We start from the raw sequence: 13,204 nt of genomic DNA on the forward strand, positions 1-13,204 counted from the left end.
CTTTTCCCCTTAGGAATGAACATACCTGGCAGGGCATGTGCATCCCTATAGTTCTCATAGACAGTGGCATGTACAGGCACCTGAATACTTTCAGACATGTGCAAACCAGAGGCCTTTGGACGGGTTAGCTATTCTGTTCTAGGCCTTATCTCACATCCTGACAGAGGGATATTATTGGCAAGTCAAAGGCTTTTTACAAATTTTAACATTGACTCTAGAAATTACAACTTAAATATAAATATCATCTTTCACATTACTTGGATCCCAAAGAGAGAGGGATCCCCACCAGCAGGCCAAGAACAGAAGGGGTCACAGAGGCAGCTCCCACCCCCTCGCTACTGATGATGAATCCATATGTGCCTTGCAGATCCAGGTCCTCTGACCTCCATCTTTATTGAGGATAGATATTATTAGAGAAAATGACCCAAAGTTTCAGTTCAGAGAAGAATTTTTTGACAGTGTTGGGCCAGGAACCTCTGTCCTAAGCATTCTGCATACTTGTCTCATTTAATCCACCCAGGAAACCTAAGAGGGTAAATATTATTCTGTTTGTATGGAAACGTTAAGGGACTTTCCCAGAATCACAGTTAATGACCAGAATTTGAGCCCATGTCTATGTTTCTAGCTCCCCCATGAGGGGCGTTTATTCTTTGTACCAGGCAATCCCAAGTCCAGCTATAAATGAAAATAACTAGGGAGAATTTTGAACTCCCAATGACCAGGATGCACACAAATCAGTCAAATCAGACCCTCCAGGAATGGGCCCCAGAAGTGTGGTTCTTAAGCTCCTCCTCGACTCCAGCATGCAGTCGAGGCTAAGAACCTCTGCTCCCAACAAGTTTAAGGGCAGAAGATCCTCTATAGGGGAACCTTAAAGAAGGATCTTTCACATTCCTGGGGAAAAGTCAGAGTGGCCTTTTACAAACGGAAAAGGACAGACGGAATGCCTTTAAGAGATCACCATGCCACCCAGCTCAGTTGCTGACTCCACTGTGCAGGGATAGCTCAAGAACACATCTTCAACCTTCTGATGCAAGTACGGGCTCTTTTCTTCAGCTCCCCCTGCAGCAAGACCTTTTCCTATTTATTCTGGCCTTCTCAGCCCATGTTTGACAGCACAGCCCTGCGCACATAGTTTGGAAGGCACTCCCTTATCTATTTGACCCCAGTCTTCCTTCCAACAGCTGCCAATCCCCAGCAATAGTCTTGGCATCTCCCAGGTGCCAGAGGGAGGTGGTGCTGGGTGCTACCTGGGTACTGCAGGCAGAGGCAGAGCTGCAGTGCCCTCCCCCAGTGCCTAGGATCCTGCCATTTCCACTAAGTCCTCCCATTGCCTGGGAAGGAGGCCAGAGGGAGGAATCCATTTTTGGCACCACAGTTCCTACTGGTGTTTCATTCCAACAATCCTGTTCCTGCCCCACCCCTCCACTCCTCTGTTCTCTGGCTCTCAACTCCAGGCATCCCTAGGGCAAAAAGTGATAACACCTACCCACAGTTGAGTGCTATGGTAGGACAGCACTCCGCTGAGTAATTTGCACATTTCTTCTCATGTGGTCCCTACAACTATCCAGTGAAGCAACCTGTTGCCCCTTTTACAGATGAAAAGGCAGGGACCCAAGCATCAAGTAGCTGAATTGGGATTTGAACCACATCCCTCAAGTTCCACGGGGCCAACTTCCCTTTCAAAGCTGTCTTCATCTTCCTCAGCCTCTTGCTTGGGCACCCCCACCTTCTGAGCCCTCCTGAGGTCCACACAATGTCACAAGCTCCTTAACCACTCTGACTTGCCCCATTACTTCCTCTGCCCTCACTCACAGCAGAGAATCTTCTGCCACCTCTGAATATAAGGCTACCAAAGGCCCTTGCCCTTGTTCTTCCTGCAGCTCCCAACCGTCTGCATTCTCACCCACACCTGCTTAGGGGAAGAGCTGCCCGGCTGATTCCCACCTCCATCAGTCTTCCACCCCGGCAACCACACTGTTATCCCCTCCATTCCATGAGGTCACTTTCTTGAGGACCCATGCAGGGGCCTCCTTCAGCCTTTTCTCCCTCCATGACCTCCCAGCCCATTCACCTTCTCTCCATAGACATGTTAAACCCTGAGGTTCCCCAAGACCCCAGGGTCTCTTTGTCTCTCATATCTTCTCCCTGGATAATCTTATACTCTCCCAAATCTTTAACACAACTCTATGTTGTGTGTCTCTGGCTTTGACCCCTCTGAGGACCAGACCCTGATGTCCAGCTGCCAGTCAGGCATCCATGGCATGCTATTCTGCTGGAATCTCCATCACAAAGGGCACAGAGACAGAGATGTCTCTCATTGCTCAAGACCAGTTGCTCCTCCCAGTGTCTCTGCTTTGGATGGCATTCTCTCTGACTCTAATCAGAAGCTGGACACCATCACCATCTCTCCCGGCCCTATCTTCTAATAACTGGTCTCCAAGCCCCGTCCTTTCTAACTCATCATGTCTCTTGAATTCATCCTTTCCTCCTCCTCCTTCTCCTCCTCGCTTGGGACTGGGCTCCATCTTGAATCAGCTGGAGTGTAACAACCCTCTCCTCGTTCTTCCCCTGCCCTGGACAGGCTTGCCCATTCCAGGTCACTTTCCACACAGCAGCCAGAAGGATTGTGCTGTGAGACAGACCTTGCCTAGACACTCTCTCTTCCATGGCTACCTTCTGTTGACTTGACAAGCTTCATATCAAAGCCACATGGATAGCTGCTTCTCTACCCTCTGCCATCCATCCAGTCCTGGCTTCTACTGTTTTCCACCTCTGCACATCCTTTCATGCTCTGGCCATTGCTTGCACTCAGCTATATGTGAACACCTACCCGGATTCTTGTCTTCTTTCTCAATCATTTTCCAGGTACCATAGCAATTAGAAGAGTCATTTCCCAGCAACCACAGAAGGGTACTATTTCTCATGACCCATTAAAAATATAGCTCTTTTTAAACAACAAAGTTGCTTACAGTCAGTAAATATGGAATTCATGAGGCACCAGAAGGGAGGCAGTACAAGATTTATGGAGGTATGAGCGGTGTAGTCAGAGGCAGTCTTAGTGCTATCTCCCTATTTCCAGAACAGCCAGGTTCCCAATGCCAATGTCTCCACCATCCACAAACCCTGACCGAGACAGTCAGCAACGACATCCAAAGCCAAAGAACCAAAGAGAGGGAAGTGATCAGCAATTTTTAAAATATATCAGTGGGCTGAGGGTTTAGCTCAGTGGTAGCGTGCTTGCCTAGCCCATGTGAGGCACTGGGTTTGATCCTCAGCACATCATTAAATAAATCAACAAACAAATAAAGATAAAGGTATCATGTCCATCTATAACTAAAAATATTTTTCAAAAATGTATCAGTAAGAGTGATTTACATCCACCATACTCTGGCTTTGCAAGATTATTTTGATGATAAAAAGGATCCTGAAAGTCTTGGTGAACATGAGAAGGGGAGCATGGGAGAGCAGAGAGTAAGGAAAAAAGTGCCTTACTTGAGTTTCGATTAAAGGGGTGCTTCAGGGTGCTCCAGGCAGAAGTTTGGGAGCCCAATGTGGCCCTGACACGGAGTTTGTAAGGGACTGTGGCAGTGATGTCATCCGTGACGTCACACTTGGGTTCTTCAATGACCATGCACCAGCTGGTGGGGATCCAGATCCAGCTTATGTACAGGCTCTCATACTCTCTGGCCAAAGAAAAGAGGATGCAGCGTCACACCAACCCCTTGACCCAGGCACAAAGGTGATGGGAACTGCCTCCATTCTCCCACTCTTTATACTCAGCATTTGCTCCCCATCCCAGCTCCTCCACTCTCTTCCCTCACCAACCATCCATTCTTCACTCCTTTTGTCACCAGCCAAGGGAAACCTAGGCATGAACCTCAATCTGTGTATTTCTCTCCATGTTCACAGTCAGCACCCTTATCTCAGCCATCCTCATGTCCTGCCTTGCTGAGGTCTCCCAGCCTCTGCTCTTGCTGTTCTTCAAGCCATTCACCACCCTCAGCATACCATGACATTTCTGTCTTCCATGGCTTTTTACAGCACTTAGAATGGAATCCAAACTCATCCCCATTGCTACAAGACTCTGGCCAGCTCAGAAAGGAGATATTCTTGCCACACTGACCTCCTGGTCATTTCTCCCAGAATGCTGATCTCTTAATTCCAAAGGACCTTTGATCAGCTGTTCACTCTCTCAAATGATCTGTCCCTGCTGTTCACAGGGATGGTTCCTTGCAGATCTGATGTAAGGATCACCACCTCAGAGAGGCCTTTCCAACCACCTATTATAAAGCAGCTGCAGAGTCAGCCCTTTTGCCTCAGCCTTATAGTTGTTCTAGCACAAATCACTCTCTGAAATTGCCTCAAGCATTGCTACCCAGTAGAACTTTCTGAATTGATTGAAATGTTCAGTACTGGTAGTGCTCAATATGGCAGCCACTAGCCACGTATGGCTCTGGAGCATCCAAAATGTGACCGGTGTGACTGGGAAGTTTAATTTAAATTAATTTAAACTTAAATAACTCCCTGTAGCTAAAGGATACCATACTGAAAAAGAATGGACCTATTATATTTTCTGCCCATCTCCTCCTTCAGATATTAAGTTCCCTGTATCCAGAAATGTTGTCAGCTGTGTCTTGAGCCTACAATACCTACAGACTTCTAATAATGTGATCAGTTTGTATTTACTGCCAATGAAATACATCGAGCACTTTCTCTGCTGCTGTCACTACTCAACAGTTGCAAATTCCTGGAGAAGACTAGAGCCTGGTAGGCCCCAGGGCCAGCTGATCTTTAAGGCAAATATTTGTTTTGGCTTCTAAGTACAAGACTATATATAGTCAAGAAAACTGAGATATCTCTCTCCTCCCAAAGGATCTGGATCTCCAATGATTTGTCCATCTCAAGTCAGGGTCAAACTCTTTGGACAGCTGACTCACTGTTGAAAAGAAGCCACAACAAAATGTATGTCTACACATTCATGTTTCCAGAGAGTTCACTGTCAAAACCAAAGGGGAGTTCCTTGCTTCCTTGACTCTTTCAATGACCACTCACACAGAGAGGGCAGATCATTGGAGATAATCCATCCCTGGGCTCACAAGGCCTCCTTGAGCCAAGAAGGAAGGGGCTGTGTCTCCAGGAACCAATTGCTGTCTGAGGGAGGAAAAATTATTCAAACAACAAAAACCAATCACTCACCCCTGATACTCAACAGAATAGTGTACTGTTTCTCCAGGCAGGATCACTGGGCTCCATGTCAAGAGATGCTTCATGTTGGTTGAGTGCACAGAGAGGTTCTGAGGGGCAGGCAGACTGGCCACTCCATCTGGGTGAAGGCAGAGAGGAAGGCTGAGGGGTGGCTGACATGGGGGAATACCACAGCTGCAGACTGGTAGCATCCAGTGAAAGGCCACACAGGTTTATGAATGATGACAACTCTAATTTTATCATACTTGTGCTAATGCTAATTTTTGGATACCATAATTATAATTCTGCCTTTGTGATAAAAGGGCATATTAACAATGATAATGGGTAATCTTAAGCAAGATCTTATATTCTATTAAGCTATGTGCTAGATTGTTCCTTTAATCCTCATTACCCTACTGGGACTAAGGACCATTGGTTCATCCACTATACAAATGAGAAAACCAAAGCCTATTATATAGGCATGTTATGTATGTACTTATTTTAACAAACATATAAAAATTGTACATATTTATGGTACACCTACCACATGGTGCTTTGATACACACACATACTGTGTAATGTTCAAATCAGTATCTATCTCCTCAAACATGTATTATTGCTTTGTGGGGAAAAAACATCCAAAGTCCTTTCTTCCAGCCTTTTAGAAATATCTAATACATTTTCATTATCTATACTCACTCTACTGTGCAATAGAATATCAGAATTTTTTTTCACACCAATTCATGTCTTTATATAGTACAATTCTTATTACACATATATATCACAATTTTTCATATCTCTGTTTGTATATAAAGTATATTGACACCCAATTTGTGTCTTCATACATGTACTTTGGTTAATGATGTCCATCATATTCCACCATCCTTGCTAATCCCCTGCCCCCTCCCTTTCCTTTTCACCCCTCTCTCCTATCTAGAATTCATCTATTCCTCCCATGCTCCTCCTCCCTACCCCACTATGAGTCAGACTCCTTATATCAGAGAAAACATTCGGCATTTTTTTTGGGGGGGATTGGCTAATTTCACTTAGTATCATCTTCTCCAACACCATCCATTTACCTGCAAATGCCATGATTTTATTCTCTCATATTGCTGAGTAAAATCCCATTGTGTATATATGCCACATTTTTTTATATCCATTCATCCACTGAAGGGCATCTAGGTTGGCTCCACGGTTTAGCTATTATGAATTGTGCTGCTATAAACATTGATGTGGCTGTGTCCCTGAGGTATGCTGTTTTTAAGTCCTTTGGGTATAGTCCGAGGAGAGGGATAGCTGGGTGAACTGGTGGTTCCATTCCCAGATTTCCAAGGAATCTCCATACTGCTTTCCATATTGGCTGCATCAATTTGTAGTCCCACCAGCAATGTATGAGTGTACCTTTTCCCCCACATCCTCCCCAACACTTATGGTTGTTTGTCTTCATAATAGCTGCCATTCAGAATATCAGAATTTCTCAAATCTAAGTATAATTTAGTACCTGTTGGCCAAACTGTTTCCTCTTCCCTCCCTCTCTCCTAATCCCCCCATGCTCTGGTAATCACCACTCTGTTCTAAATCTTTATGAGATCCACGTTTTGGGATCCCACATTTGAATAAGATCATGTAATATCTCTGTGTCTGTCTTGTTTCATTTAATGTAATATCCTCCAGTTCCATCCACGATGTTGCAAATGAAATAATTTCATCCTTTTTATGGACAAACATTATTCCACTGTATATGTACCACAGTTTTGTCTTTTTATAAATTTATCAGTTGATGTACATTTAGGTTGTTTCCATCTCTTGTCTATTGTGAATAGTGCTGCAATGAACACGGGAATGTAGATATCTCTGCAACATACTGATTTCATTTCCTTTGGATATATACCCAGTAGTAGGATTGCTGGATCATATGGTAGTCTTATTTTTAATTTTTTGAGGAAGCTCCACACAGTTTTCAATAGTCACTATATTAATTTATATTCCTAACAATAGTGTGCAAATATTCCCATTCTTGTCAGTACTTGTTATCTTTAATCTCTTTGATAATAGACATTTGTTTTTGGTCTGTCCTGGGAATCAAACCCAGAGTCTTAAACATGCTAGGCAAGCATTCTGCCATTGAGCTACAACCCAACCCTGATAATAGTCACTCTTATTGGGGTGAGGTGTTAAATCATTGTGGTTTTGATTTGCATTTACCTTATGATTAATGATATTGAACATTTTTCATATACTTGTTAGCCATTTGTGTTTTTTTTTTAAAAAATAAATGTCTATTTAGATCTATTATCCATTTTTTAAATCAGATTATTTGGGTGTTTTGTTTGTTTTGCTATTTGAATTCCTTATATATTCTGGACATTAACCCTGAAGGATATTGCTTATGACAGGCCCTTATTCCAGGCTTTGATGCAGTCATGTGCTATGTCACCTTAAGCAACTTGAATTAACCTGAGCCTCCCACTCCTTTGTGGCAAACCCATGCAGGCTCTTGCTAGCTTCTTGTCATATTCCTCTCCTGCTCATGCCAACATTTGGTATGAAAGCACAACTCTTCATGACCTCTAACAGTACAAAATGGGGCATCAGCTTCCAGGTGGGGAGTGTAGGCTCAGGTCAGCTATGAAGTGAGTCCAGTCATAAGAGGTGCTAAGCCAGCCTAGAGACTCCACCCCAGAGCAATTGCAAGGCCATGAGCCAATCTGGGACATCTGCTCACATAGATGTGTGTGGTGCACCAAGAATGGTTGGCTCAGAATGAAAGAAGCCTGTGAAGCTGAATCTACTCTCATAAGGACTTTGGGTACCCCAAAGTGCAACCTTGCAGGTAACACCAGAGTGATCTTGACTGTCTACTGAAATCCTCTCTTCTCATTTTACATGCTCCTATTTTAATGCCCAACACCTGCCTCCCTTTGCTGTTATAATCACAGTGATAACATCGACAGCACAGTGGAGTGAGGGGACAGCTGGGGCCCTCTGTGCCTATCTCCATATTGGCACCTGCTGTTTGTTATCAAGCCCTCTTATCACAAAGAAATGGGGCCAGGGGGCTTCTGGGGACACCTCATCTGATTCCCTTGCCTCTTCTCTAATGTAGGACACTGGTGATACATCTTCATCTCACACGTACTAGCCACAGTCAGCCCTATGAGGAAACACCTGGGGCACCCACAAGGAGGCTTCCTGACCTCCCAATTCCTCACTTTGAAATCATCAAAGAGATGGAAAGGAAAAAGGCCATGTGGGGGTGGGGGTGGGACAGGAGGGTGAAGCATGGTCTCCTCTGACATCCTTCCTCTGGGAAAATTAAAAAAAAAACTATTTTGGAAATATGAAGCTGCATAAATGTAAGGCTACATTTCATATAATAAAAATTATGTATTAATATAATTTATTCATTAATATACTTCAATTATATACTTTAAAAGCCCTCAAAAATTAAGTCTTCAGACCCAGATGGTTTCACTAGAGAATGCTACCAAACATTTACAGAAGAATTAACACAAACTTTACACACACTATTTCAATACATAGAAGAGGAAAGAACACTTTCCAACTTATTTTATGAGGCTAGTATTACCCTGATGGCAAAACCAGACAAAGATAATTTATATTTTATTTGTTTGTTTACAATGATGGAGATTGAACACAGAGTCTTGTATGTGCTAGGCAAATTCTCTACCACTGAGATACAGCCCCAACCCAAACAAAAATAATTTGCATAAGTGTTTTTACGAACTTAGGTGCAAAAAAAAATCAATAAAATATTAGTAATCCAAATCTAATAATGTATAAAAATTATGACCAAGTAGGATTTTTTCCAGGTATGCAAGGGTGGTTCAACATTTAAAAATCAATTAGTGCAATCCACCATGTCAATAAACTAAAGAAGAAAAACCACATAATCTTTTCAGTTGACACAGAAAAAGTATTTATAAAACCTAACACTCATACATGATTAAAACAAAACAAAGTCTCTCTTCAATTAAAAAGAGCAAGGAGTTTATCTGAACTTGAGAAAGACCATCCATAAAAAGTCTACAGCTATGATTTTAGCAACATAGTAAGAGACTGAATTCTTCCCCACTAAGAACAAGAATAGGCAAGGATTTCCACTCTCACCACTCTTATTCAACAGAATACTAGAAATTCTAGTCACTGTATTAAGGAATGCAAAAGAATAAAAAAAATACAGATTAGAAAGGAAGGAGTAAAGCTCCCTCAATTTACAGATGATATAATAGTGTATGTAGAAAATCCCATGGAATAAAACAAGAACAAAAACAATTCTTGATATTCCAAGTAAGTTCGCAAGACATAAGATAAACAAAAATTAATCATATTTCCATAGATTAGCAATGAAGATTTACACATAGAAATTAAAACTACAATCACTCAAAAAACAATGAAATGCATGAATGCAAATCCAACAAAATATATCAAGATTGATATGGAGAAAAGTTTTCAATGTTGATGTGAAAAACTGAAAAAGACTTAAATAAATGGAGAGACATATCATGTTCACGGATTGGAATATTCAAAATAGTTCAGATGGCAATTCTCCTCCAAACTGACACACAGGTTTCACACAATTCTATCAAAGGCCTGTCAAGGTTGTTTTTGTAAATTTTATTTTAAAAGGCAAAGGAATTAGAATAACCAAAACTACTTTTTCTTCTGTGTGTGTGTGTGTGTGGATATATATATATATATATGCTCAGCATGTGCTGAGCAGCTAACTAACCCAAACTAAAATAATTTTGCAAATAAAGCAGAGGAACTAATCTATTCAATTCCAAGAACTATAATAAAAATTGGAAGCACTCCCTCTAAAAACTGGAACAATACAGGGATGCTCTCTTTCACCACTCCTATTCAACATTGTCCTTAAATTCTAGCCAGAGCAATTAGACAGATGAAAGAAATTAAAGGAATATGAAAATAGGAAATAGGAAAAGAAGAACTCAAACTATCATTATTTGCTGACGACATGATTCTATAGAGGATCCAAAAAACTCCACCAGAAAACTTCTAGAATTAATAAATGAATTCAGCAAAGTAGCAGGATATAAAATCAATACCCATAAGTCAAATGCATTTCTATACATCAGTGATGAATCTTCTGAAAAAGAAATTAGGAAAACTACTCCATTCACAATAGCCTCAAAAAACAAAACTTGGGAATCAACAAAAGAGGTGAAAGACCTGTACAATGAAACTACAGAACACTAAAGAAAGAAATTGAAGAACACCTTAGAAGATGGAACAATCTCCCATGCTCTTTGACAGGCAAAATTAATATTGTCAAAATGGCCATACTACCCAAAGTGCTATACAGATTCAATGTGATTCCAATTAAAATCCCATCATTCCTTATAGAAATAGAAAAGGCAATCATGACGTTCATTTGGAAAAATAAAGAGACCCAGAATAGCCAAAGCAATCCTTAGCAAGAAGAGTGAAGCAGGAGACAACACAATACTGGGCCTTAAACTATACTACAAAGCTATAGTAACAAAAATGGCATGGTATTAGCACCAAAATAGACATGTAGGGCAATGGGACAGAATAGAAGACACAGAGACAAATCCACATAAAAACAGTTATCTCATACTAGACAAAGGTCCCAAAAACATACACTGGAGAAAAGATAGCCTTTTTAACAAATGGTGCTGGGAGAACTGGAAATCCATATACAGCAAAATGAAACTAAACCCTTATCTCTCACCATGCAAAAAACTCAACTCAAAGTGGATCAAGGACCTTGGAATTAGACCAGAGAGCCTTCAACTAATAGAGGAAAAAGTAAGCCTGAATCTTCATCACGTCAAATTAGGCCCCAACTTCCATAACGAGACTCCTACAGCATGAGAAATAAAATCAAGAATTAATAAATGGGATGGATTCAAATTAAAAAGCTTCTTCTCAGAAAAGGAAACAATCAATGAAGTAAAGAGAGAGCCTACAGAAGGGGAGCAAACTTTTGCCACAAGCACATCAGATAGAGTATTAATCCCCAGGATATATAAAGAACTCAAAAAACTTAACACCAAGCAAACAAATAGCCTAGTCAATAAATGGGCTAAGGAGCTGAACAGACCCTTCTCAAAAGAAGATGTATAATCAATCAACAAATATATGAAAAAATGTTCAGCATCTCTAGTAATTAGAGAAATGCTGATCAAAACTACTCTTTCATCTCACACCAGTCAGAATGGCAGTTATCAAGAATACATGCAATAATAAGTGGAGAGGATGTGGGGGAAAAGGTATACCCATACATTGCTGGTGGCACTGCAAATTGGTGCAACCAGTCTGGAAAAGGATTCCTTAGAAAACTTGGACTGGAACCACCATTTGACCCAGCTATCCCACTCCTCTGTCTTTACCCAAAGGACTTAAAATCAGCATACTATACTGATAGTAATGTGGCCATATCAATGTTTATAGCAGCTCTTTTCACAATAAATAAACTGTGGAAGTAAACTAGATGCATTTCAATAGATGGATGGATAAAGAAACTGTGGTATATATACACAGTAGAATATTACTCAGCATTAAAAGAGAAAAAAATTATGGCATTTGCAGGTAAATGGATGGAACTAGAGAACATCATGCTAAGCAATGTAAGCCAATCCCAAACACCCAAAGGCCAAATGTTCTGTTAAGTGGATGCTGACCCATAATGGTGGGGGGGGGGGCATGGGAAAATGGAGGAACTTTGATTGGACAAAAGGGAGGGAGAGGAGGGGAAATGGGGGCAGGAAAGATGGTGGAATGAGATGGACATTATTACCCTGAGTACGTGTATGACTGCACATATAGTGCGACACTACATCATGTACAATCAGAGAAATGAAAAGTTGTGCTGCAACTGTGTACAATGAATCAAAATGCATTCTGCTGTCATATATACCTAATTTAAATAAATAAATAATATAAAGCTGCTTAGGTGAGGGAAAAAACCTGCAAAAAAAAATTCTAACAATCCAATTAAAAAATGGGCAAAAGGTACAAAGAGGCATTTCACCAAAGGTGATTTATCACATGCAAATAGGCACATGAAAAAAATATTGCATATTTAGCTATTATAGAAAAAACAAAATAACACTACAATGAGATAGCAGTGTATACAACTATCAGAATGGCAATTTTTTTTTTTTTTTTTGTCACTAGGGAATGAATCCAGGGGTAATCAACCACTGAGCCACATCCCCAGTCCTTTTTTGTGTTTTTTTTAAGAGATGGAGTCTCATTGAGTTACTTAGGGCCTCACTAAGTTGCTGAGGCTGGCTTTGAACTAATGATCCTTCTGCCTCAGCCTCTCAAGCTGCTGGGATTATAGGCGTATGCCACCACGCCTGGCCGGCAAAAATTTTTAAAATAACAAAACCAAAAGCTGGCAAGGAGACAGAAAAAGTAGATCCCTCAGACATTACTGGTAAGAATGTAAAATAGTACCTTCACTCTAGAAAATGGGCTGTTTCTTGTAAAACTAAACATGCAATTACTGTCCGACCTAGCAATTGCACTCTTAGGTGTTTATCCTAGGGAAATGAAAATTTTCATAATATAAATCCTGCACATGAATGTGCATAGTCAAACTGGAATCAGCCCAGAGGTCCTTCAATAGGTGAATGGTTAAACAAATGGTGGTACATACAAACCATGGAAGGGGGCCGTGTGCAAGGAACACAAGTGGCCACTAGAAGCTAGGAACAGCAAGGAAATAGATCCTCCCCAAGAGCCTCCAGAAGGAACACAGTCCTGCCAAAATCTGATCTTAGCCCAGTAAAATGGTGAAAATTAGTTGTATTTTGAAATACTTCAGACTTTCAGAGGAATTATAAAATAGCGGTGAGCTCCCACACACCTTTCACTCAGGCATCCATGGGTCCATGACTGTAGTTCAATTTTGAAAACTGAGATATTAATGTTGATGAATATGATTAACTAAGCTTCAGTCTTTATTCACATTTCACTAGTTCCCCTAAGGCTCTTTGCCCTG

The 13,204-nt window shown here is 41.1% G+C and overlaps 1 protein-coding gene across 3 annotated transcripts in view; it reads right to left on the reverse strand.

Moving 5' to 3' along the window:
* Il20rb (interleukin 20 receptor subunit beta) overlaps window positions 1-13,204 on the reverse strand; it is a 39,407-nt gene that overhangs the window by 12,455 nt on the left and 13,748 nt on the right. For all 3 annotated transcript variants that reach the window (XM_048794141.1, XM_015487012.2, XM_048794140.1), the window contains exons 2-3: window positions 5,200-5,326; window positions 3,496-3,686 (exon numbers count right to left, since the gene is read on the reverse strand). In XM_048794141.1, the coding sequence (XP_048650098.1) occupies window positions 3,496-3,686; window positions 5,200-5,326 (318 nt within the window). The remainder of the gene's footprint in view (window positions 1-3,495; window positions 3,687-5,199; window positions 5,327-13,204) is intronic.

Source organism: Marmota marmota, unplaced genomic scaffold (assembly GCF_001458135.2).
Source record: "Marmota marmota marmota unplaced genomic scaffold, marMar, whole genome shotgun sequence".
Taxonomy (NCBI): domain Eukaryota; kingdom Metazoa; phylum Chordata; class Mammalia; order Rodentia; family Sciuridae; genus Marmota; species Marmota marmota.